Source organism: Choloepus didactylus, chromosome 21, assembly GCF_015220235.1.
Source record: "Choloepus didactylus isolate mChoDid1 chromosome 21, mChoDid1.pri, whole genome shotgun sequence".
NCBI lineage: Eukaryota > Metazoa > Chordata > Mammalia > Pilosa > Megalonychidae > Choloepus > Choloepus didactylus.
Window position 1 is genome coordinate 41,654,607 of NC_051327.1, and position 27,275 is coordinate 41,681,881.

Here is a 27,275-nt window from a genome sequence, read left to right on the forward strand (position 1 = left end):
TCCCAGCCTGGCTAGTTTCTGGGATACAACAAGGCTGGCAGTACTCTGTGTTACCTCCCGGCATGCCGAGATACAGGGGTGCCACCCGGAGGGGCTGGCAAAGTGGCTACCCAAAGTTCTTGCAGGGTGAACGCACTGCTGCCCAGACCTGGCCAGGCTTCCGGGTCAGAAACTGGGATCTCGCCCAGGGAGGCTGACTCACATAAAAGAAACTTGCAGGAGGCCGGGGAGTGGAACCAGAGGGTCAACGTGTTCATGCACCGTGAGAGACAGACAGAACTGCCAGGAGGACCAGACTCAGTCACTAGCCTCTCTCCCTGATGGACGCCCTTGCTCTCGACGGCCAGTTGAGCAGCAGGACAAATCAAGGAAAGAGTGGTGTATGAGTTGACGTCTATTCTGAGAGCCTAATGCATCTGTCCATTCCTGGCCACCTCTGACCACCTCCACTGCCTCCCCTGGTCCACACTGCCAGCACCGCTTACCTGCAATGCCAGGACAGCCTCCTTACCCATGTCCCTACCTCCACTCTGCGCCTAAGTCCAATCTCAACATGGCAGCCAGAGGGAGCCTGGGAAAACCCAAATTGGAGGGTGTCCCTCCTCTGCTCAACAACCTCCAGTAGCTCTCCAGTCCCTCCAAGTCAAAGCCAGAGTCCTTCCAAGGGCCCACAAGGCCAACTGTTACTGCTCATCATGTCATCTCCTCTTCTTCCCCTCGCTCACCCCACTCCAGAACCCCACAAACCCCTCACAGCGCCTTAGGTCTTGGCACTGGTTGTTCCTTGGCCTCACCTCCCAGTCCGCCCCCAGAGAGCTGCGGGGCCCATCACTCATCTCCTTCATGCATTTGCTCACACATCACCCTCTCGGCCAGGCCCCCTCTACCGCCCTATTGGAAGTTGCTGCCCACTGCCCCCACCCAGGTGCTCAATTCCCCTCACCCTGCACTATTTTGTCTTTTCCTCCATAGCACTTATCACTATCTAACACAGGACCGGGTTTATTTGCTCTGTGAATGCTCCGTTACTGGAATGTGAGTGCCACAAAGATAGGGATTTGGGTCTCTTTTGTTTACTGACCAATCCCCAGTGCCTGGTAGAGTGCCTGCCGCCCCACTCTTTGGTGAGAACACCTCCTTCTTTTGCCCATTTAGCGTATGTTCCCCTTTCTTCCGGCAACAACATTGTCCTATTTCTTTTAAGGTGACTCAGTCCTGGAAAATCAGTGTATTTCATCCCCAGGATCCCAAAACTGGCTCAATGGTTGCAATGCGAGCCAAGCCAGGGCAGTGAAATGGAATTCCAGGACTTTTGTTGGAATTCTTAGAAAAAGCTCCTTCCTTGCCATGGGACCACAAGCAGTAAAGCTGACAGAAGCGGACAGCACCTGGTGGAGCTTAAGAATGAAGTCAACCCAAGGGAAAGTACTAAAAAGAGACAACGTCCTGAAGACACTGTTTGAGTTCCTGGATCCAGCTGTGCCTGAAGCCAGAACTACCCCTGGACTTTGCAGCATACACCAATAAATGCCCCCTTATTTATAAGGCTATTATGAGTTAAGTTTTCTGACACTTGTTCTAGCTAATACACTCAGACCTCGTCTCCTGGACAGGACTGGGATGCACAGAACTAAATGGGTCTGCCTGATTGGCATTTTCCCCCCAACACATGAGCTCTTTCAATGGGTAACAGACAAGACTCCAGGGTTAAGAGTCCACTGGTCCCTCCTTGGTAACACAGGATCTCTGTTTTGTTACGTCTTAGTTCTTATGGGTACCTCGCTGCTAAATTATCACATACAACTTGGAGGGCTGCATCCTTTGGGCAAGTGCTAAAGGCATGATCTTGTGACTCAATCGACTCCTGCCAAGCAGCAAAGGGCCTCCTGCTCCTCCAGCCCCTCCACGGGGACTCCAGGTGATTCTCTTTAGTCTAGACCCCCAGGCTCCCAGTAGGCATCCTGCCTGCCACGTGACAGTGGACTAGGGGCAGCTGACATGGGAAGACCTTAGGGGAGCTGTGGCGGTTATTCAGGTGTGAGACTAAGGTCAGTGACTTGGGTTAAGGTTTCTGGACTGAAGACAGAGAAAAATGGATGTAATTGAGAGAGATTTAGGAGGCTGAACTGATAAAACGTAGGACAGATTGGACATGGGGCCTTACGCAAAGAAGACTCTCAGATTTCCAACTTGGGCAACTGGGTACATGGTGGGGCCACTCCCTGAAATGGAGACCCACTGGGGGTAGGGATGGGGGCTGGGAAGAGATGCCAAGTTCAGTTCTGAGCAAAATGGAAATAGAACAGCAAAGCTTCTGCTGGTCTATTTCAGAATGTGCTGGATTCTTAAGCATTCTTTTCCATTCAATGACCCCAGAAGTAAATCCTCAGGGTTTCTTAAGCTAACATCTGTTATTTGTACTCATTTCCAAACTTCCCTCCAAAAGGAAACATGACAAGCTTCCAAGAGTACGTGTGTTTCTGATTTTCAACGCTGGGCACATTTCAGTTTCGCAGAGAACTGTCCAGTCTTTATCTTATCCCTCAAAGGATCAGCACCCTTAACAGAAGACTGTACCCACACAACGTGGCCCCCAAGATTCAGTCATCTTTCAGTTGCTCTGAGAAGGCAAAGGACTGGCGCTGTTTAGCCGGGGCCTGTGCTCCCAACTTGCCCCACTTCCCGCACTCACTGTACTCACCTCTCAGGTTAGGAAAAGCAGAACGAAAGGTGCTTTCAGAGACGGCACCCTCATTGATGGGCATGTGGGGAATTTGAGCTGCCCTGTCATAGACCCAGTCATTTAAACCACAACAGGATCTAATTTAAAGCAGCTCTACCACCCAAGACCTGACAAAACAAACCTATTTCCCAAACCTAGAATGTGTATGACTGATACCTACCGAAGGTGTCAAGTATGTCAGTGATGAGGACAAATTTGCTTGGGTAGAACTGAATGACGCTTGTGTCTGAAAGAAGCTTTGAACACTAGAAAAACAGAAAAAGAGAAGAAAATTCACTCAAGTCACATCTAATGTGGTTGGGACCCTCCAGACCTAGAAAATTAATGACTTCTACAAAATGTGGAAACACTCACCATGTGATGAGCCCCGTGCTAGGCACTGGGGAGAGAAAAACCACAGCACTTTTGACAAAGGGAGCCAGGCTCCCGTTCACCTTCTCTTAAGGAAAGATACCAATACCTTGCTCCAGGAAAGCCCCAGGACTGAGGGAATCTTATCCAGAAGGATCTTGCTCAGACACTGAACCAGGGTCAGGACTCAAAGTCATTGAGAGAAATGAATGACGTCTCCCCTAACAGTGCCCTGGCAAGGGACCCTATCTCGGGTCCCACTGCTTTCCAGCAAAGCTTCTGCTGGCCTATTTCAGAATGGGCTGGATTCTTAAGCATTCTTTTCCATTAAATGACCCCAGAAATAAATCCTCAAGGTTTCTTAAACTAGCATCTGTTATTTGTACTCATTTCCAAACTTCCCTCCAAAAGGAAACATGATAAGCTTCCAAGAGTGTGTATGTTTCTGATCTTGAACGCTGGGCACATTTCAGTTTTGCAGAGAACTGTCCAATCTCTAGTCTATCCCCAAAGGATCAGCGTCCTTAACAGAAGACTGCACCCACACAACGTAGCCCTCAAGATTCAGTCATCTTTTATCAGAAACAAAAAAAGCTATTTCTATTTTGGAAAACCAAATTTATTGCCCTAGAAGTCTTTACAAATTCAAAAGTCAGCATGAGGAGTTAAATAACTGTGCCACATTTTACGATTCCAGCAGCCAACCCTCAGAGAAATGTCACATAAAAACAAAATTTGGGGGACATTTCAATAGAGTTCTTTAACATGAACTTCTAATGTGCAGAGAATGGAGAGATGGAACGTTCACCACATCATGAGAGGGCTGACATGTGTTTTCAGTTTGGTGTTGTTACCCAACATCTAAACTGTCAGAGTCACCAAGTTTCTCCCCAGTGTTACATGCCCCAAAGTAAACAGATTGGCTGATTTGTGAAACATCCTCTTATGGCCCAAATGTTATGGGGGGTAGGGAGGGGGATGTAAGCTGTTAAAACAATGGTGCTAACACCAAGTGTGGCATCTGGATGTATGTGGAATTCCATTTCCTGACGCCTAGCTTTGTGTTTTTCATATGACCTTTATGAAGCATCCAACTTAAACAGTTACCCCAAGAGATCTCATGCTGGAAAAAAAAAAAAAACAACTCAGAATCCTAGAGACTCTACGATACACCGATCTTGGATCCTAGGGAAGCAACATCTTTTGAGTTCCTAATGAGAACCTTGCTTGCACTGCCTCTCTGAGATGAGTGACTACACATTGGTGAGGTTAGAGAGAGGGACTTTAAACTGAAGATTTCAAGTTAAACACAGCTGGAGCTTCCCCAACATCTGTGCACTGAATTTAACCCAAGCTAGTGTCACTGAACATGTATTTTACAAAGGATAACAGGAAAAAGAAATTTTTTTTAATCCAAAGTTAAAGCCTTAACAATCTTATAAATTGAAGTTACTTTCTATACTGCTATTTTGAAGATTCCACAGTTTCTCAAGCACTGATATAGTTTCCTAGTCATGTTTGGTAAGAATCAAGTGGGGTACTCATTAAAAATACAGATTATCTGCTCCATACCAAACCTACTGGTCAAAATCTGCAGCAGAGACACCTGGGAATCAGCATTTCTAACAAGGGCTCCAGGTGATTCTACATGCAATCAAACTTGGGAAACACGGGGTTTAGTGCGTTCTGCAACTTGCAGAGTACCCTGAGTGTCATAAGCGACTGTGTAAACCAACTGTTTTCAGCTTCAGATTCATTTGTAGAGTTTTTAAAAATAGTGACTCCTGGGCCCCTGCCCCCACCTTCAAGATTCTGATAAAATTGGCCTGGGGTGCAACTGGGACATCACAGTTTTTTAAAGCTCCCAAGTCCTTCCATGGTGCAGTCAAGATTGAGAACCACCATCATAAACATTTCTTGAATGACTGCCTGATAAAATACTTTGCCTGAAATACATGCTATTGAACTTACTGTTTGCAAAATACTGAGGTGTTTTTTATTTATTTCCAATTAGCAACATTTTAGAGGGCAACTAATGGTTTCTAAAACTAAGTTTGGATTTTAAGAAATATTTGAATAACCAGAACAAATGGATAAATTGAGATGACTCATAGCTGAGAATTAAGGATGGGCAGATGGACAGATGGATGAATGCAAGGAGAGAAGAAGAAAGGAAGGAAGGAAGCCAATTAGACATATTAAAAGTCAGAAGACAATTAGTCCCCGGAATATATGAAAAAGTCCTAAAAATAAATAAGAAAACTACAAGCAACATAATAGAAAAATGGACAAAAGGAATCAACAAAAGGCATTTTACAGAAAAGGAAACCCCAATTGGCCAATAAACATGTGAAGAAATGCTCAATCTCATCAAGAATCAGAAATGCAAAGTAAAACCACAATAAAATATGATTTTATTACCTCATAAATGGAAAAAATTAAAATCAAATGTCTGGTCACACCAAGGGTTGGTCAAATGTTGAATAACACTGACTCTCACTCTCTACCTGCCTCTGAATGCGTATGCTGGCGCAGCTACTTTGGAAAATAACTTTGCACAATTCAAGAAAGCCAAAGGGGCATGTTACCCTACAGCTGAACAGTTCCACTCCTACGTATGTGCCCCGGGCTAGAGAAACACCTTACATGGGCATCAGGAGACCTGTCCAAGAGTGTTCACCAGAATATCGTTCAGCATAATGGGAAAAAAAAAAAGAAAAGAAAAGAGAATCAGATGCCCATTCAAAAGAATAAATGGATACATAAGCTATGCGTCAGAAGAATCACCATTGTTAAAATGAATTGCAATTCTTTCTTATTAATCTAAAGAGTAAGTGCAATCAAAATTCCAGCAGGCTTTTTCTTGTAGAAACTGACAAGCCAATCCTAAAATGTATATGGAAATGCCAAGGACCAAGAGTAGCCAAGCACTTTTGAAAAAGACACTACCCTATTTCAAAACTTATTATAATGCTAGAGTAATCAAGACACTTGTGTTACTGGCATAAAGATAGGTATACAAATCCATGAAACAGAGTTGAAAGTCCACAAATAAACTCTTACATTTATGGTTAATTGATTTTTGACAAAGGTGTCAAGAAATTCAATGGGGAAAGGAGGACAGTCTTCAACAAATGCTGCTGGGACAATTAGAGATCCACATGCAAAACAAACAAACAAACAAAAAAACCTAGACTCTTACCTTAAACCATACACAAAAATAAATTCAAATGGACCACAGTACTACAAGTGTGAGAGGTGAAACTTATAAAACTTCTAGAAGAAACCCTGGGTTAAGCAAAGAGTTCATAGATATAACTCCAAAAGCACGAGTCAGAAAAGAGAAAAATTGATAAATTGGACTTCATTAAAATTAAAAACACTTGCACTTCAAAAGATACCGCTATCATGAAAAAGAAGAGATAAGTCACAGATTGGGAGAAAATACTTGCAAATCACATATTTGACAAAAGGCTTGAATCAAGAATATAAAAAGAACTGTTAAAACTCAATAAGAAGAAAAACAACCTGATATGAAAAAATGAGCAAGTCTTGACTAGACATATATCACCAAAGAAGATAAATGAATGGCCAATAACACATGAAAGAGATGTTCAACATTATTAGTCATTAGGGAAATACAAATAAAATAAAACCACAGTGAGATACCACTACACACCCACAAAAATGGCTATACTCAAAAAGAAAGGTAAGGATGTAGAGAAACTAGAACTCTTATACATTGCTGGTGGGGAGGTAAAATGTGCAGCTACCTCGGAAAACAGTTTGGCAGCTTCTTAAAAAGTTAAACACAAACTTACCACTTGACCCAGCAATTCTAGTAGTAATCTACCCAAGAGAAATGAAAATATACGCTTTCATGAATATTTGCAAATGATCATAGTGACATTCTTCAGAAAAGCCTGAGAGTAGAAACAACCCAAATGTCCATCAATTTGTGAATGTATCAACAAAATGTGGTTATTCATACAATGGAATACTATTAAGCAAAAAAAAAAAAAAAAAAAGGGAGTGTAGAACTATTACGTACCACAACATAGATGAACCCCAAAAACAATATGCTAAGTGTAAGAAGCGAGATACAAAAGATTATATATTGAATGATTCCATTTATATGAAATGTGTAAGAAAGGCAAATGTATAGTCAGAAAGCAGATCAGTGATGCCTGAGGCTGGGGGTGGCAGCAGGGTTGAATGCGAACAGGCTTGCAGAAATGTGGGGGGGTTATGAATATATTCTAAAATTGGATTGTGCAATAGTCGCTCAACTGTATAAATATACCAAAAATCACTCAATTATACGCTGGCAGTGGGTGAATTTTATGGTATGTGAAATACACCACAAGCAAGCTGCAACATACACACACAAAGCAAAAAAATAGAACCACCTTATTTCAAAGCAAATAAGCTGAATGGTGCTTATTCCTCTGTACTCTGCACCTTGACTATCCTTTTTGGATAAATAAGGCAGACTTTAAAGTACAATGAAAGTAAAGTAATTACTTATAAGCAGATGTGGAGCTAATTAAACAAAGACATGAATCGAATCCTCCCCAGATGTAAAGCTCTTAGAAGTCACAGTTCTAAACTACAATAATCCATGGGGAGATGTTGCCAACAAAAATATTTTGAAGAAATGCCTGTTAGTTCAGATATCTTCTCACGTGAGCTCCTCAGTGAGCAATTCATATCACGTGCACCCAGGATGAGAGGACCCTTTTGTAGGAATATTTACTTTGTAAACTAACAACAGTGACTGAAGGGAAACAGGCTAGAGTTTGCCTTTTGGAGTCATTTTAAAATCCAGTGTAAAGGCTCCCAGATTCTCTCAACCCACCCTCAAAAGAAACAGGTGAGAAAACAAATGTTGCATTATCGTGACACTAAATGAGAATGGGATATGTCCTTCTGAATTAAAATGGCTGGTCAGAAATCTTTTATTAACTCTGCTCTGAAAATGATAATGCTTGAATTATTCATTTTACAGTGTGCTTAAGAGCATGTTTTGCCAAGATAAGATGATCTTAAGAATCAAGAAATAGAATAAGCTGTTTTCTTTAAAGAATTTGTTCTTATGATTCAAAATCTGTCAGCTTGATAAATGTACCTCTCCTAACACTTTAACCATGTTTTCCTTGTCACATAAATTATGTAGACTATGCAAAAATGCTTATATCAGGGACACATAGCCTTTAGTCCCAAAGATATAAAGCCAATCTGGTCAAGGAAATCCTAGAAAAAAGTTGCTCAATCTTTAGTCTGTAAAAATCATATATGTGTGTCCTGCACAGCACAACCCCAGAGCGTAATTAACACTGTAATCTAGGGTAAAGTGTGCTTCCTGGAATTGTGCAGTACACAACCTGTACAGCTGCACAGGATGGCCCCAGGACTTGCCATCCCATAAAAACAGATTCCTAATCATGGCCTCTCACAGGAAATACATGAAAATAGAACAGGTGAAAAAAAATAGAGTAAGACCCTTAAGGCAGGCCTGTGAAAACCCTAATTATCCACAAAGGATTTTTACATAGGAAATTCTGAAAAAACTCACTGGACCTGACCTGGATGACTATTTTTAGAGCCTTCACTTTCTGGTCCGAGGCCCAGGCATCCTTCAGTGACTGGTTGAGCTCCTCTATGCGGTTCACATAATCCTGTTGTGTCAAATTCAACAGCTCCTTTTGGGATCCCTGTGGGCAGAAGGGAGGAAGGTAAAGGCACAGCAGGAAAAACACTTTTGACCACCACCCTCCATGAAGACTAGGTATTGGCTGAGCTTCAGTTTCTCAATGTTCTTCACTTCCTCCACCAGGACTGACAGTGTTTGTCTTGTGATCTAAGAATTTTTTTGAGTTTTTTTTCTGAGTACAGTGGCCTTGGAAGCAAGTCAGACCTCAGCCACTTACTAGCTGTATGATTCTGGGCAAGTTGCTTTCCTTCCTGAGCCTCATCTGTGAATGAGGATAACAGGACTTGACTCATCCAACAAAAAGTTAAGGGGGCCTCCTGCACACCAGGCATGGTGCTGGGGGGTCGAGGTACAAAGGCAAGTCGAAATACTTTACTGCTGCACGGATGGAGCTTAAGGTCCCGCGGAAGAGATGGACATTAGCACAAAGTGAGGCCGAAGTTTGGAAGGACACAAATTCTAGGAGAAGGTGAATCACAGCTCACTGAATCTGAGGGGCCCATTGTAAGAAGCACCACAGCTTTGTGTACCACCAAGGAAGAAGAAATGCTGATCTCTGGCAAGCACCAATTGCAAGATACACCTCGATTTCAGATATTAAAATACAGGGGAGAAAAGGTTCACCTTCGAATGGAAGAATTATGACCACAAAGGAATGGGCTCCAGACTGGGGGCTGGGTGGGTGGGTGGGTCAGGAATGGCTTCCGGGGAGAAGTGATGCTTGAGGTGAGCTCTCGGGGGTGGATGGGAGTTAACTGGGCATGGTGGGGGCGTGGAAGAAGAGGGCACTACTCACAGTGGGAAGAGCACAGCAAAGACCATGGATCGTGAGCCGGAGACTTCCCCGTCCCAGTGCAGCAGAAGGAACCACAGGACTGGTTTGGGCGAATGGGCTGCAAACAGAGTGGCAAGTGCCCCTTCTGGGCTGGGCAGTAAAAAGTGACTCTCTCTGCAGTTCTGCTCCCACAAGCTGGGAAGCCAAATGCTGAGATGGCAGCATCGTGAGATGTATCTGTCACCTGCACTGGATGTGTCGTGTGAGCAAGAAACAAACCTTTGTTATATTAAGCCACTGAGATATGAGGGTTTACTTGTTAGTGCAGCATGGCCTAGGTTTACCCTGCCCTACATGACACGTAAACCTGAGCTATGGGGCAGTCATCTGCTGCTATGCGCGGACAGAAGCAAGGAAACAAGTCTGCAGAGAAAAATGGAGAACTAGAGAGTCAGGGACATGAGGCTGCACGGCCCCAAAAAGAAAGACAGAGGGCGGCTGCCATGTTCCTTGTTGGCTTTTCAGTTCCTGGTTCAGGCTGTGTGCGGTTAAGTTTCGGGTAGTGCTCCATTTCCTTCCGATAAAGCCTCCATTTTCAACTTATGCCAGCTCAAGTGACTTTCAGATACTTAAAAACTAAAGAGTTTTGATTAATTAAAACCCCGGCAATTCCCCTATTGACAGCCATGGCTGGCCGACAATAGCAGACTCAGGCTCTCGGGCACTCTAAAATGTCTCATTTCCGAACTGCTGAGCACCCCATAGCTCTGGTGTCAGAGCTGGGAGGATCCCCAAACCATGGGGCAAGACACAGAACAGAGAAATGACAACTGCCAGCTGGATGGCCCTTTGTGGTCTTCAAAGCATCTTCATTCAATCGCCACAACTATTCTTTAACCGCATTTTACCTATGAGGAAAGAGGCACAGGAAAGGCAAATGCCCAAGGCCACCCTGTTGGTAAGGGTCAAGCTGAGGCCTCCAGGCGGAGGATGATGATGATGACAGCAGCTAACACTAACAGAGAGCAAACCAGGGGCTAGGAGCTGTTCTAAGCACTTTGTACACACTAACTCATTTAATCCTGAAACAACCCTGGGAGGTACAGAATCTACCATCCCCATTTTACAGGTAAGTAAACTGAGGCACAGAGCAGTTAAGCACCTTGCCCCAAATCACAGAACTGCCAAAGGGTGGAGCCAAGCTTCAAACCCAGACCTCCTGGCTCCAGTCCGTCCTCTCACCCACCATGCCATGCTGCCTCCCTGAATCACCCTCCAGAGGACACAGAATCGACTGCCTTCAGGGGCCAGGCCAGTCACGTTCATGAGGAAATCGGGACAGGGAGGACTGGGGTGTCCTGGAGGGTGCATTTCCCAGTCAAATGCAAGAACGTGGGCCCAGGACCGCTGGGCAACACGTTTCAAGAGAAGCCAGAAATCCAGATTTACATTTTAAGTTCATCCAGATTTGTATTTTAAGAGTTGGCAAATGGTTCAAATGTTTTAAAAGTATGTGCAGGAAATATTGCAGGGTCTCACTGATAGGAACTAATTATAATATGTAAATTCATAGACATGAAACATAAGATACCAGGATATAGAAAGAGGCTAAAGAATGGGAAGCAGTTGCTTATTATGAGCAGAACACTCAACTAGGTTGAACTTAAATGTTTGGAAATGAACAGAGGTGACGATAGCACGTTGTGAGAATAATCAATAGTGTTGAATGGTGAATAAATGTGGGGGAAGGGGAAGCTAAGAGTCACGTATGTCACCAAAAGCAAAGTTGGAGGTTAAAAGATGGAAATATATAAAACAGTGAATCTTGTGGTGGGCAATGTCCATGATTAACTGTACAAACATTAGAAATCTCTTTCATGAACCAAAACAAATGGATGACACTACAACTAGAAGATAATAATAGAGGGACATATAGGAAAAAAATATATACCTATTGCAAACTATGTACTACAGTTAGTAATATTTTAATGTTCTTTCATAAACAGTAACAAATGTACTATACCAATACTATGAGTCAACAATGAAAGGGGGGAGTGGTTAGGGGTATGGGAAGATTGGAGTCTCCTTTTTTTTTTTTGGTCTTTATTTCTTTTCTGGAGTAATGAAAATGTTTTAAAAATTGAAAAAAAAATTAAATGTGGTGATGGATGCACAGCTGTAGGATGGCACCAGGGACAAATGATTGCATACTCTGGATCTTTGGATAATTGTATGGTATGTAAGCAATCATAATTTTAAAAAATGTGATTAAAAAAAAAAAAAAAAAAAAGTATGTGCAGGCCAATCGAAAGACTCCTGTGGGCCACGGCCAGCCAGCAGAGTGGCCAAGTGCAGCCTCGACTGCAAGGCCTGATCTTTATCCTGTACCAGGTCCCTGTCAGGGAGACAACCCTGTCCCCAGACGACCCGGGTCTGCTCAGGCATCACAATGAGAAAAGCTGCCTTCAGAGAACCGGCCCAAGTCAGGCTCCCATGAGCTGGTCCAACTGCAGAGCTGGCGGCCTTCCCTGGACCAGTCAGTGCCCCAGGAGGACAAGCTGCACCGTGCAGACTTCCTAGGGTAAGTGTGGCTGGGAATTAATCATAGAGTGGGCCCGGAGATTGAGCTTACGAGGCAGAAGAAGAGAAAGCATCGCTTCTCCGCATGCTCAACAAATGGCTCGCTCACCTCCTCAAAGTCATCCAGCTCCTCCAGCCTGGTCCGAACCTTCTCCGACATGGCAGATGTGGTGCTCCCGGCTTTGCCTAAATAGAACAGATTTACATTGCACAGGTTGTTCTCCTCATTCACCGATACCCCAGATGGAAGGCATAAATACAGATGCCAGGAAACTGTATTTTGTTACAGAAAACTCTATAGGACTTGGAAAGCCACTTCCTTATGGGATCAAAGCTCCATGGGAAACATTTCCACTTAGAAGCTACTCCGGGGAGCACAGTGGGCCAGCCTCAAAAAGGTTAACCACTGCAATGACATTTACAAACTCTTCACTGTTATCATCTGTTTATTCAGAGAGAACTCCGGTCCAGAGAAGGATGCCAAAAATCCGTCATTTATTTGTTTTCCATGAACAGAAAGCCCTCTCATGCTCATGCTACAGTGCCGAATTGCTGTGGCCTCACACTAACAAAACAACAATCTCACTGTCTGCTCAGAGGTGGAGTCAATGGGGCTTCAAAGCCCTTTCTTCAAGCAAAGAGGACTAGCTGTGCCTCCTTCCAGCATCTGTCAGCACAGGCCTTTCCATCGGCAGGGACTGGCAGACAGGAACGAAGGAAGGGGCTCCGGGACATGAGGCCAGCCCAGGGCAAGGGTATCCGTCAGACCAGCCGCTGCTGCCCTCTGGGATGCCTATTTCGGAACCCTCCCGGCATCTAAAGTTCTGAGGTCCATGTTGCTCACATTCACTCAGGCTCTTGACCTTCCCCTCCAACCCACTCCCAGGGAATGTTTCTTCTGGTTCTCAGTGCTGGTGTTGACTCACAGATGCATCTGTGATCAGCTGAGAGCATGCAGCAATTATTTCCAAGATAATTTGCCTGTTTTGCCTTGTCTCTCTCTCTTTTCCTTAATTTTGAAGTACACCATATACAGAAAGCAGATAAAACATCCGTGTACATTTTATCAAGAAATTGTAAAACTTTTGCAACCATCACCGGAGTCATATATTGCCTTATTTCTTTCATGTACAGAATAACATTCATGAAATTTATCCACACTGTTGCATGTAGTTGTGGTTCACTCATTTTCATTGTTTCGTATTTTCCATTATATGGATATATCACAATTAATTTCTTCACTTACTGTCGATGGATATTTGTGTTGTTTCCTCTTTGGAGCTATCATGAGCAATACTGTGATGGTTTCTGGACATGTCCCTGATTTGTATATGCCTGGATTTCTCTAGGGCAGCATTCTGCAAACCTGCATACGAATCACTTAAGGATGGGTCAGACTGCAGAATCTGCTGCAGTTGGTCTGGGGTAGGGCTTGGGATTCTGCATTTCTAAAAACATCCAGGGGATGGCAATGCTTTTGATCCTTGGACCACACTTTAAGGAAGCTTGGATCTGGATGAGGGTTGACAAACTTTCTCAGTAAATGGCCAGACCTCAATATTTCAGGCCTTTCAGGTCGCGACTGCAACGACTCAACTCTGCTGCGGTTGCACAAAAACAGCCACAGATGGCATGCAAGCAAATGGGTGTGGCTGTGTCCCGATAAAACCTTACACCAACAAGCAGCAAACTGGACTTGGTCACGGGATGCAGTATGCTATCCCGAGGTTGGGTATACCCTAGAAGCGAAACAGCGAGGCCAAAGAGTGGGCCCACCTTCAATTTTAACAGATAACGCATCAGCATTTTACGAAAGGCATGTGCCCTTCAAAGCTCTGCCTAGCAACATGTGAGTTCCTATTGCTCCACATTCTCATCAATACCTGATAGCATTAGTCTTTTCAATCTTTCCAAACTGGTGGTTGATTTACTATTTTGTGGTCTGGGGTTATTCAAAGTTATGCCCACTCTTGATTTCTAATGTGCAGTCTCATCCTGCAAAGAATGGGGGACAGTTGCAGCTGCCACACCAGGGACTTGCCCACAAACCACAGCCATGCCACTCTGCACCCTTGCAGCATATGATACCTGGCAGTGGCTCCTAGTGGTTTCAGAATCAAGTGTGAGCTTGAAAACAGGAATCCTCAGGTCCCAACCCTCTAGATTAATTCAATATGTCAAGGGAGGTCCAATGGTCTGTACTTGTATAAAAGTTCCCCGAGTGATCCTGCCGCACAGCCTGTTGGAGACCTTGGTCCAGAGCTTCTGACCGTGTGTCCTGGCAGAGAAAATTGAGAGCTGCTGTGTTCAGAGACCAGGACCAGTAAGATGGAGCTGACTCACAGATGAGCCTGAGACCGCTGAGAGCATGCTGCGATTATTTCACCACTAACCACTAATAAAGCAATACAATTTTCAAATAATCTGCCCTTTGCTTTCTATTCCTCAATTTTAAAACATAAAAATTTACAAGGCCAAAGATTTAAGACAAAGGAAAGGACCTCCAAAGGGAGAATTCCAACCATTACCTGGCTGGAGGGAAAGACACTTAGATGTGGGAAACTACTCCTTTATAACTCCAAAACCAAACAGTAAGCACATGTTTTATTCCTAGTAATCTCTCTGGCCTTTATTACATTCATTCACAAAAAATTTATTTCTAGTTTCTATGTCAACACATGATCTAGAAAATAATAACCTCTACTGAATTAAAAAGAAAGATTGAATAATACATACATTTTCCCCCTCTGTAAAGCCATATTAAAGATAAAAGAACTCTCCCATCAAAATAACAACAAAAAAGAACTTACCTTTTTCAGATCCCACAAACAGATTCTGCAGAGACATAAAATCCATTAAAATTTTTAAAAACTTTCTGGATTTAATGATTTAAAAAACATAGAAAATACTTAAATTATTACTCAACTAGTACTAAGGCACTATGGCCCATCATTTGCCAACACAGCCATTTACTTATCTAAATGAAAGTTAGAAATACATGGTCAAAGAAGGAAAACATGGGTCACCAAAAACTACTGAAGAGTCAAAATGTCTACTCAATTCCAGGCCCTCAACTCGAGGCAACAAATAGGGAAGTTTCTGATATGAGAGAAGCAGTTAACTTACTTGAAATCTTGGTTGCTCAACCTCGGCACTACCGACATTTTGAACTGGAAAATTCCTTGTGGTGGGGTGGTCCTGAGCACTGCAGGATGTTTGGCGGCATCTCTGGCCTCTACCCCCTTGATCTCCCACCCCCCAAGCTGTGACAACCAACCAGTATCTCCAGACATTGCTAAATATTCCTGGGGAAGGAGGAGGGGGGTACAACTCACTCCTGGCTGAAAATCATTGCTCTCAATTAATTCTATGCATTCAGAGAAAAAACAAAAAAAAAACTTCAGTAATCCAGCAATGCTGTCTTCCTTCCATTCTGCTCAATGAGCACATGAGCCCAGCAGAGAGGGGGAATCAGAGGGGCCATGGCACAGCCTCCTTGTCTCTTACCTACTTCACCTCCTCCCCACAGCCACAGCCCCGATTTTTAGATGGGCATATTGTTACCCAGGATAAAAGTCTACACTTCCCAGCTTCCTCCACATCTATGTACAGCTCGTGACTACCCTCAAGACAATTAAATATAACTGGAAATGTTGGGGAGTCTTCTTAAGTGGGACAGAATGTAGCCTCCTCTCCCCCTTGCCTTCACTACTGACTTGGCCGTGAAGTGACAGACTAAGCGTGGCAGAACAGTAAGACGGAAAGAGCCAGATACCTGATGACTAGGGAGCTGCCCTCCCAGCTGTCAACTGCCTGTCTCTAGACCTCTTTTTTGGTATAAAGGGAGATGAATGTCACTCTTTGTTTACATCATTAGGGAGGACTTTAGTTTTAAGCAACTGAACCTACTCCTAATCTGCTGTCCCCCTGGCAGGTCTCGGCAATCCTGAGCCTTTCACCACATGAGCAACTTGCCAAGTACAGGGTAAGCCTCAGATTTCATGCATGTCCCCAGCCACGAGCCAACCACCTCACCCAGTGGCCACTCAGAGAAACAGCAAAACAGCCCTTGGTGAAAAACCAGCTGGGCATACCGTCCTCCAAAGTGGCACTCTCCTTACTTCATATTTCAAACATCCCCCAAGGATGGGACTCCTTCACTCCGAGTCTTTCTCTGAACTGTGGCATGGCCCTGATTCTTAACTCAGTTTTCAAGAACTCAACAATCAGCACTTCTTCTCCCAACTAACACCAACATAATAAGTGAAACTTATAAAGCCCAGGAGAGAGAGCCATCTGACAAAAAGAAATCACTATGCAATTTCAAGCAGACACTGGGAGCAGAGTCTACTGCTACTCACGATAGAGAGCTTTTCTGTGGTTGTGTACCGGGCAAGGATTTCCCCCCGTTTGTTGGACCAAGGCTCAAAATCCGATCCTACGATGGAGTTATCATCTCTATCACGTTTCTTTCTGGAGCTGTCCTAAGGAAAAGCAAGATAATTATCTTCAGGAGAAATGTAATTTTATCTTTAAAAAAAAAAATGTAAAAGTAGAAGGCAGATAACCCCTTACTATGGAACAAAATAGATCTGCCTAAAGGTTTGCTTTGACAAACAATGTTTTTCAGGTCACTCCATCACTAATGGCCAATAAACATATCAAAACATGATCAAATGCATTAAGAATCGACAAAAGGCAAACTGAAAGAGACCAGTTTTCAACCATCAGATTGGCAAAGAGTTAAAAGGACTAATAATATTCAGGGTGGCAAGGATGGAGGGAAACAGGCACTCGTAAATGTTGTTGGTGGGAGTATAAATTGGTAAAGCCTTTCTAGAGGACAATTGGGTGGGGGCCATCAAATCTTTTTCTTAGCCCATTAATGATCTTCTAGGAAGCTAGCCTGCGGAAATCCTTGTATATATGCACAAAGACATATGTTTAAGGAACACTGAGAACCACTGTACTAGCAAAAAAGCAGAAACAAACTGTATGTCCATCAGTAAGGGAATGGCTAATTAAAGATGTTACAAACTTTCTATAGAATACTATGCAGGCATTCAAAATCACAAGGTTGTTCTAAAAAGCATGAATACGAAAAGTTCTTCAGGACACATAGTCAATTTTTTTTTTTAAAGCAATTACAGAAGTATAAAGACGGTCCAATTGCATTTATGTAAAAAAGTAAATAATTGTATGCACCGTAGCATAGAATGATGGTTGAGAGCATGCATAGACCATAAAGTTTGAATCCCAGCTTGGATGTGACTTAATATTGCTACTCCCTGTCTGCCTCTTTAAATGAGGATTATAATGCCTTTCTCATAAGGTCGCGAGAGAACTAAACATTGATGCACTTAGAAAAATGCCTGCCACACAGGAAGCAGCTGATGCTATTCCTGTTGTTCATTATGTATATAGGAATATGTATGTAAATGCTCAGAAGTTATTGTCACAAATATCTATATAATACAAAGAAATAGTTACACAGAAAACACTCGATGCTGCTAACACAGATGAATGGAGAATGGAATAAAGGGGACTGGTCAAAGGGACTTTATCTGTAGTGCTGAGTCTCACATCAAAAAGTAGTGAGTTACTTATATAATTGTGTAAAAATACATCAAAAAGAATGAAATTAAAGAATACATTTTAAAAGAAAAAGAGGGAGAAAGAAGAATGAGAGTGAAAAACTGCACAGGGAGAGAGAGGAGGAGGGAGGAAGGGAGTGGGGGAACAGAGAGAGAGACGGAGAGAGTAAAAGAGAGAGACACAGAAAGAGTGAGAGAGAGAAAGGAAGAGGAAAAGGAAGGAAGGGAAGGGGGAGGGATAGACTTCCAGGATCTACCTCAAACTCTCTCCAGCCATGTCATCCTTGTAAATTGTTCCCTGGAGAAGTGTGTATAATTTGAATTGTTATATAACCAGAATGTACCCATGCATTACTTGTGCAATCTAAAAACAAAAAGAAAGCCCCCATCCTGGCACCCACAGAACCGCCACCCAGCGGGATGGCTTCTGGTCAGGGCATGTTACCATGGCAGCCGCAGTGGCTGCAGGATCGGCTGTGGCTGCAAACATGGAGAGCGGGTCAGTCCCATCCAGGACGCTGCTCAGAGGGTCCACCATGGAGCTGGAGGAGGAGGAGGATGTGGAAGAAGTGCTTCCTTTCCGGCTCACCTTCTTTGTCTTTGATTCTGTGACCTGTGGGGAAAATTAGGGGAGGCCAAATTAAATCTTCTACTACTTTCCCTAATGAAACATTCAAATGGATTCCTTTTCTCATTACATTAGTTTAAGTGACCATTCAATTGCAGCTGAGTCTTTGTTGGGACACTTTTTGTGTGACAAATTGGCATGACTCAGCATCGCAGCTGTTGAGGAAGGAAAGGCAGGAAGTGAGGGTTAGGAAGGAAGGGACAGGGCCTCTACGATTTACAAGAAGGTGACTGAGTGTGGCCCCTGGACGAGCAGCATCGGCTTCACCTGTGAGCTTATTAAAAATGTGGAATCTCAGACCCCACTTGAGACCTACTGCATCAGGATTTGCATTTTAACAGGATCATCAGGTGAACCCACAGGGAAGCAAAGGTCCACGTAGGGTCATGACCCTGGATACTGAAGATCTCCAAGGCCATGTGCTCTGAAAACAGTCTCAATGGCTCCGCACAGCCATCTCCTCTCCATGGAGCTGAATGCCCAACTCCTTCCTTTATGGAGAACTACACCTAGCACCACCTCCTAGGGTAGGTTTGTCTGGGAAGGGGTTAGGGGCCAGTCATGAAGCCAGGTTTGGACCACTGGCTCCCAATCCTTCCTTGATTTCTGAGGACAGGACCAGGGGTGAACCCTTGAGCCAAGAAGACCTGACTGGAGTCTCTCTCCTGGAAATTTAGAATCAGCAGTCAGAGGAGCTAGTTAGTCTCCACTCCTTCTTTAAATGAGGAACCTACAAAAGCTTGGGGACAAGCGGCTGATGGGCAGTGATGGACAGTCTGTACATAGATCCAGAGGGAAGCAGAGAAAACCAGTCTCCAAAGAGGTTAGGAGGGGGAGAGAGAATAATGTAGCAGAATGAAGGCGAGAGAGAAAAATGCCTACCATTGGTGCCATTTGTTACTTTCATCTGCTCAGCATCCATTCTTCTACCTCCCAGTCTCAATACACCATTCTCTGGGCAAGAAGCCCTCCCCAGTGTCAGTTCCCGCAGGCACAGTGGGATGGACTCTGCTCCCAGTTCCTGGGGTGGGCATTAGCCCTAGCCCTATCAATCAGCGCATTCTATGCTCCCAGTCACCAAGGTTGGTTCAGAGAAGGACACGTAAATCAGCTGAGTAAACAAAAATGGCTGGAGAAGAGAACCTCCCTGCTGTTGGTGCTACAAAGCTAGCAGGACAAAAGGCTGGAGCTGCTGCAGCTATTCTGTTACCACCTGGAAAGTGAGTTCCTGAGAATGGAACTAATATTCTACTGGGGTCAGCCATGGCCCTTTGAGCCCATGGGGTACTGGAGGGGACCTGGGAAGTTGTAACCATCTTCATATGTTCTCATGTCCTCTGCCATTAAAAAACTCCCCGTCCAATCACATCTGTCTGTCAAGCAAGTCTCCATCCCATTATGACAACCACATAGTTTCTATTTCTTGAGAATAATAAAGCACTAACCTAGCAGAGAGGGACCACCTATGTCTCTTGTCTGCATTTTTTCTTTTTTTAACAAGAAAAATAGATTAACCAAAATACTGCAATAGAAAAAAAAAGATGCTATACTAGACAGTACCCTAATGGTAATTAGTGATACATTATATGCCAATTAGATAAGAAACAAAGATAAATGTTGGATAAACATCCAAATCAGGAACAAGGTCATCCCGTACTATGACTGCCTCACTGATATGAGAAAGGGGGAGAAAAAATGGTTGTGGTTGAAGCCAACTGAAAAGACCTCGGGCATACTGCCTGAATATTATTTAGAGAGGCCCTTCTCAAAACTTACAGTTATGGGTTTCAGTGGGTGATAGTCCCCAAACTCCAACGGCACAGTCTCCAGTCGGCATGATGCAAATTCAGCTTTGTAGTTCCTGTTCCTGGAATGCCTGGTGAACACCAAAACATAGACACTAATTGGTTGATAGGAGTCCATGAAACACTAAAAACTCCCTCAATGATGAGGCAGTTTATAGCAGAATAATATTCCTACCAACCCCAACAATTTTTTTTTTTTTTTAAAGATTGGTTTGCAAGTTTAAAAAGCTGCCAAGCCATCTTGGACATGAGAATAAAGGGAAGCTCACCAAGGTGGAACCCACTTTTCTCACCCAGCTTTCCTGCTCAAGGCATTTGCTGATTCTGGGTATGGGACAAGAGGCTGAAACCAGCAGAGGGCAGCTACTAGGAGGCAGAGAAGCCAAAAGTGCCTTAAGGAAACCTCATAGGGCTGGAGAAATAAATTAGAGTCTGGGGCTGCCAACACAGCCAGGACTTGAAGGAAGGGCTTCTGAAGAGAAGGGAGTACAGGGAAGGAAGAAACCCAGACCTTGTTTCTCTCCCCAAGTATTCACTAATTAAGCCGGTTAGGGCAAGAGAAAGAAGCCAAGCAGAATGCAGATAAAGAGCAAAGTTTTCATCAGTTTCATGGGGGTTTAACAAGGGAAGAGAAAATCGGTAAGCTGAAAAACAAAAGAGAAAATATCCAGACTGAACCACAGAGAGGAAAAAGGATGGAATGCACAGAAAAAAAGCATAAGAAACATAACAAACATGAAGAAAAGGTCTAACACACATATAAGTGGAAAACAAAAGGGGAAAAGAGAAATAATGCAGGTAGAAATAATATTTGAAGAAATGATAGCTGAAAATTTTTTCCAAAACTAAAGAAAGACATCAAGCTACAGATGCAAGAAACATTTGTGACCAAAGCAGGGTAAGTACAAAAAACAAAACCAAAACATATTTGAAATCATCATAGTGAAATGGCTACAAACCAAAGAGGGCTCTTAAAAGCAACATTAGGAAAGAAGATACATTATTTCCAAAGGAACAACAGTAAGACTTAGAGCTATCTTCTCTACACAAAGGTGAGAACCAAAAGACAAAGGAATAATACCTTTAAAGTGCTTTAAGAAAACTTTGCCAACCTACAATTCTATACCTAGTGAAACTATCCTTTTAACACAGGGCAAAATATTCCAGTCAAGAAAAACTTAGAACAGCATCAGCAGCAGAACCACACTAAAAAAAAAAAAAAGCTAAAGGCAGAGGGAAAATGATCCCACTTGAAAGCAAAAAATAAAACTCACACTCATAAATATACACATACACACATTCTCACATGCTAAGGAGTAATAAAAGTTTAAGGCATGGATAAAACTAAATGAATATTAGTTTTAAAATAGTAACAACAACAACAACTTAGGATATTTTAAATATAAGCAGAATTAAAAATGAAGAAAGGGTAAACCACATTAAAGTATTCTAAGACCTAGCATTGTCTGGAAGTGGTTAAAAAGCACTAATTTTTATTAGACTCTAATAAGTCAAGGATGCAGGTTTAGTCTAAAGGATAACCAATACAAAGCTAGTAAAAGAGATAACTAATAAGCTGTTGAAGAGGGGAAATGGAATAAAAACATTTGATTAAAAAAGAAGGCAAGAAAGGAGAGAAAAGGAAGCATAAAAAAAGTAGAACAGATAAAAAACAAGTAATAAGATGGCAGATATAACTCAAATATATTAGATCAAATGCAAATGGCTAAACATCCAATCAAAATACAAAGACTGTAAGACTGGACAAAAACCAAAACCCAATGATATGGACACAGCTTAAATATAAGGACACAAAAGGCTGAAAGTAAAAGGATGGAAAATGACATACTATGTAAAACCAAACCACAAACAAACAAAAAATTAATATACCTACACTTAGACTCAGAATACACTCAGGAAAGCAATAAAAAGAGACATTTCATATGATGGAAGGGTCAATAAACCAGGAACATATAATAAATTCTAGGTTGGGAGGTGCCTAAGAACAGAGATTCAAAATACATAAAAGCAAAAATGGACAGAACTAAAAGACAAAAGAAAAGAACTTTAAAATCTTACCTCATTCTGTATGGTATGTGAATATAACTCTATAAAATTGTAGGAAAGTATATATATAGGAGTAAAAGTGTTGGAGAAAACATGGTGAGAGGGATGATGCCTCACTAATATGGACTAACTACAATGTGTAAACTCAGAATTGAATCTTAGAACATAGCCTAACATGGACACAATAATTGTAATAGTCCCTAGATTGTAAGCTCTTACAGCAGTTAACTCTATCCCTGAATTGTAAGGCCTATCTCTAAACTTTAAGATGCTGATCCCCTAGCGTATGTTGTCACAGACATTGGGACTGGCGGTTTGATGTGCTGAGCCCTCAAGCATGGGACTTGCCCTTATGAAGCTCATTACCACAAAGGAAAGTCTAAAGTTGTATGTAATGGTGACTGAGAGTCTCCCCCTGAGTGCTTCTTTGTTGCTCAGATGTGGCCCTCTCTCTCTCTAACTGAGCCACCTCGACAGGTGGACTCGCTGCCCTCCCCCCTACGTGGGACCCGACTCCCAGGGTTGTGGATCTCCCTGGCAACGCAGAGTATGACTCCCGGGGATGAGTGTGGACCCGGCATCGTGGGACTGAGAGTATCTTCTTGACCAAAAGGGGGATGCAAAATGAGACGAAATAGTTTCAGTGGCTGAGAGATTCCAAATGGAGTCGAGAGGTCACTCTGGTGGACATTCTTATGCACTATATAGATAACACCTCTTAGGCTTTAATGTATTGGAATAGCTAGAAGTAAATACCTGAAATTACCAAACTCCAACCCAGCAGTCTGGACTCCTGAAGACAATTATATAATAATGTAGATTACAAGGGGTGACAGTGTGATTGTGAAGACCTTGTGGATCACACCCCCTTTATCTAGTGTATGGATGAGTGGAGGAATGGGGATAAAAACTAAAGGACAAATGGGGTGGGATGGGGGGATGATTTGGGTGTTTCTTTTCACTTTTATTTTTTATTCTTGTTCTGGTTCTTTCTGATGTAAGGAAAATGTTCAGAGATAGACTGTGGTGATGAACGCATAACTATGTTATCATACTGTGGACAGTGGATTGTATATCATGGATGATTGTATGGTGTGTGAATGTATTTCAATAAAACTGAATTTAATAAAAAAAAAAAATCTTACCTCATTCTGTAATTTATAGAACAAGACCAGAAATAAAAAAGAATACAGAAGAATTGAACACAACAGTGAACAAACTTGACCTAACTGGCACATGATACATTGTATCCAGTAACCACAGAATATACTTTCCTTTAATTGAATATCATTCTTTCCAAGTGCATGTGACACTCAACACATTTTACCATAAGACAAGCAATTGCACTCCTGGCCATTTATCATAGAGATATAAAAACGTACGTGCACATAAAAGCACGTAAATATTTGTAGCAGCAGCTTTATCTGTAATAGCCCAAAACTGAAACAACCCAAAAGACCTTTGATGGGCAAATGGTTAAACAAACTGTGGCACATCCATACCATAGAATACTACTCAGCAATAAAAAGGAATGAACTATTGACACATGCAACAACTTACATGGATATCAAGGACATTATGCTGAGTGAAAAACAGCCAAGCTCAATAGGTTATATACTGTATGAGTCTATCTATATAACATTACTTAAATCACAAAAATGTTAGAAGTGTAAGGCAGATTTCTGGTTGCCAGGAGTTAGGGACAGGGCAAGGGGTGGGAGGGAACAGGTGAGACCATAAAGGAGTACACAAGGGATCTTTCTGGTGATGGAGCAGTTGTGTATATTGATTGCAGTGCTAGCTACATGAATCTACGCATGTGATAAAAGAGCAAAGAACCACACACCTACACACACACACACAAATGAGTGCAAATAAAACTGATAAAGTCTGAACTGACAAAGTCTGTGAACTGTCAATCTAGTTTTGATGCTGTTCTGTAGTTAGGTGAGGGGCTACCATTGGGAAAATGGGTGGAGAAGGGTGTATGGGACCTCATGGTAGTATTTATGCAACTTTCTTTGACTCTCTAATTATTACAAAATAAAAAGTTAAAAAAAAATCTAGTAAATAGCCAAATGTTTAGAAATTAAGCACTATACTTCTAAATGACCCCAAGGGTCAAAGAAGAAATCAAAATGGAAATCAGAAAATAATCTGAACTAAATGGTAATGAAAATATGACATATCAAAACCTGTGCTGAGGGCGGGGCAAGATGGCGGACTGGTGAGCTGCATGTTTTAGTTACTCCTCCAGGAAAGTAGGTAGAAAGCCAGGAACTGCATGGACTGAAAACCACAGAGCAATCTGACTTTGGGCATACTTCATACAACACTCATGAAAATGTGGAACTGCTGAGATCAGCGAAATCTGTAAGTTTTTGTGTCCAGGGAACCCGCACCCCTCCCTGCCAGGCTCAGTCCCGTGGGAGGAGGGGCTATCAGCTCCGGGAAGGAGAAGGGAGAACTGCAGTGGCAGCCCTTATCGGAAACTCATTCTACTGATCCATACTCCAACCATAGATAGACTGAGACCAGACACCAGAGAATCTGAGAGCAGCCAGCCCAGCAGAGAGGAGACAGGCATAGAAAAAAAAAAAACAAGAAAAACTCCAAAATAAAAGCGGAGGATTTTTGGAGTTCTGGTGAACATAGAAAGGGGAAGGACAGAGCTCAGGCCCTGAGGCGCATATGCAAATCCCGAAGAAAAGCTGATCTCTCTGCCCTGTGGACCTTTCCTTAATGGCCCTGGTTGCTTTGTCTCTTAGCATTTCAATAACCCATTAGATCTCTGAGGAGGGCCCTTTATTTTTTAATCCTTTTTTCTTTTTCTAAAACAATTACTCTAAGAAGACCAATACAGAAAGCTTCAAAGACTTGCAATTTGGGCAGGTCAAGTCAAGAGCAGAACTAAGAGAGCTCTGAGACAAAACGCAATAATCCAGTGGCTGAGAAAATTCACTAAACACCACAACTTCCCAAGAAAAGGGGGATGTCCGCTCACAGCCATCATCCTGGTGGACAGGAAACACTCCTGCCCATCGCCAGCCCCATAGCCCAGAGCTGCCCCAGACAACCCAGTGTGACGGAAGTGCTTCAAATAACAGGCACACACCACAAAACTGGGCGTGGACATTAGCCTTCCCCGCAACTCAGCTGATTGTCTCAGAGTTGGGAAGGTGGAGCAGTGTGAATTAACAAAGCCCCATTCAGCCATCATTTCAGCAGACTGGGAGCCTCCCTACACAGCCCAGCAGCCCAGAACTGCCCTGGGGGGATGGCACTCACCTGTGACATAGCACAGTCATCCCTCAACAGAGGACCGGGGGTGCACAGCCTGGAAGAGGGGCCCACTTGCAAGTCTCACAAGCCATACGGCAATACCAAGGACTTGTAGGTCAGTGGCAGAGACAAAGTGTGGCAGGACTGAACTGAAGGATTAGACTATTGCAGCAGCTTTAAAACTCCAGGATCACCAGGGATATTTGATTGTTAGGGCCAACCCCCTCTCTGACTGCCCAGAAACACGCCCCATATACAGGGCAGGCAACACCAACTACACATGCAAGCTTAGTACACCAATTGGACCCCACAAGACTCACTCCCCCACTCACCAAAAAGGCTAAGCAGGGGAGAACTGGCTTGTGGAGAACAGGTGGCTCGTGGACGTCACCTGCTGGTTAGTTAGAGAAAGTGTACTCCACGAAGCTGTAGATCTGATAAATTAGAGATAAGGACTTCAATCGGTCTGCAAATCCTAAAAGAACCCTATCAAGTTCAGCAAATGCCACGAGGCCAAAAACAACAGAAAATTATAAAGCATATGAAAAAACCAGACGATATGGATAACCCAAGCCCAAGCACCCAAATCAAAAGATCAGAAGAGACACAGCACCTAGAGCAGCTACTCAAAGAACTAAAGATGAACAATGAGACCATAGTACGGGATACAAAGGAAATCAAGAAGACCCTAGAAGAGCATAAAGAAGACATTGCAAGACTAAATAAAAAAATGGATGATCTTATGGAAATTAAAGAAACTGTTGACCAAATTAAAAAGATTCTGGACACTCATAGTACAAGACTAGAGGAAGTTGAACAACGAATCAGTGACCTAGAAGATGACAGAATGGAAAATGAAAGCATAAAAGAAAGAATGGGGAAAAAAATTGAAAAAATTGAAATGGACTTCAGGCATATGATAGATGATATAAAACGTCCAAATATAAGACTCATTGGTGTCCCCGAAGGGGAAGAAAAGGGTAAAGGTCTAGGAAGAGTATTCAAAGAAATTGTTGGGGAAAACTTCCCAAATCTTCTAAACAACATAAATACACAAATCATAAATGCTCAGCGAACTCCAAATAGAATAAATCCAAATAAACCTACTCCGAGACATATACTGATCACACTGTCAAACACAGAAGAGAAGGAGCAAGTTCTGAAAGCAGCAAGAGAAAAGCAATTCACCACATACAAAGGAAACAGCATAAGACTAAGTAGTGACTATTCAGCAGCAACCATGGAGGCGACAAGGCAGTGGCACGATATATTCAAAATTCTGAGTGAGAAAAATTTCCAGCCAAGAATACTTTATCCAGCAAAGCTCTCCTTCAAATTTGAGGGAGAGCTTAAATTTTTCACAGACAAACAAATGCTGAGAGAATTTGCTAACAAGAGACCTGCCCTACTGGAGATACTAAAGGGAGCCCTACAGACAGAGAAACAAAGAAAGGACAGAGAGACTTGGAGAAAGGTTCAGTACTAAAGAGATTCGGTATGGGTACAATAAAGGATATTAATAGACAGAGGGGAAAAATATGACAAACATAAACCAAAGGATAAGATGGCTGATTCAAGAAATGCCTTCACGGTTATAACGTTGAATGTAAATGGATTAAACTCCCCAATTAAAAGATATAGATTCGCAGAATGGATCAAAAAAATGAACCATCAATATGTTGCATACAAGAGACTCATCTTAGACACAGGGACACAAAGAAACTGAAAGTGAAAGGA

At 42.7% G+C, this 27,275-nt stretch overlaps 1 protein-coding gene across 3 annotated transcripts in view; it reads right to left on the reverse strand.

Moving 5' to 3' along the window:
* Nucleotides 1-27,275, reverse strand: part of VPS35L (VPS35 endosomal protein sorting factor like) — a 131,078-nt gene that overhangs the window by 89,288 nt on the left and 14,515 nt on the right. For 2 of the 3 annotated variants that reach the window (XM_037814344.1, XM_037814345.1), the window contains exons 2-8: nucleotides 20,161-20,260; nucleotides 18,202-18,369; nucleotides 16,524-16,646; nucleotides 14,973-14,997; nucleotides 12,272-12,348; nucleotides 8,680-8,808; nucleotides 2,904-2,988 (exon numbers count right to left, since the gene is read on the reverse strand). In XM_037814344.1, coding sequence (XP_037670272.1) covers nucleotides 2,904-2,988; nucleotides 8,680-8,808; nucleotides 12,272-12,348; nucleotides 14,973-14,997; nucleotides 16,524-16,646; nucleotides 18,202-18,369; nucleotides 20,161-20,260 — 707 coding nt within the window. Of the gene's footprint in view, nucleotides 1-2,903; nucleotides 2,989-8,679; nucleotides 8,809-9,603; nucleotides 9,832-12,271; nucleotides 12,349-14,972; nucleotides 14,998-16,523; nucleotides 16,647-18,201; nucleotides 18,370-20,160; nucleotides 20,261-27,275 lie in introns of those variants that run through there. The other variant, XM_037814346.1, reaches the window with a different exon arrangement.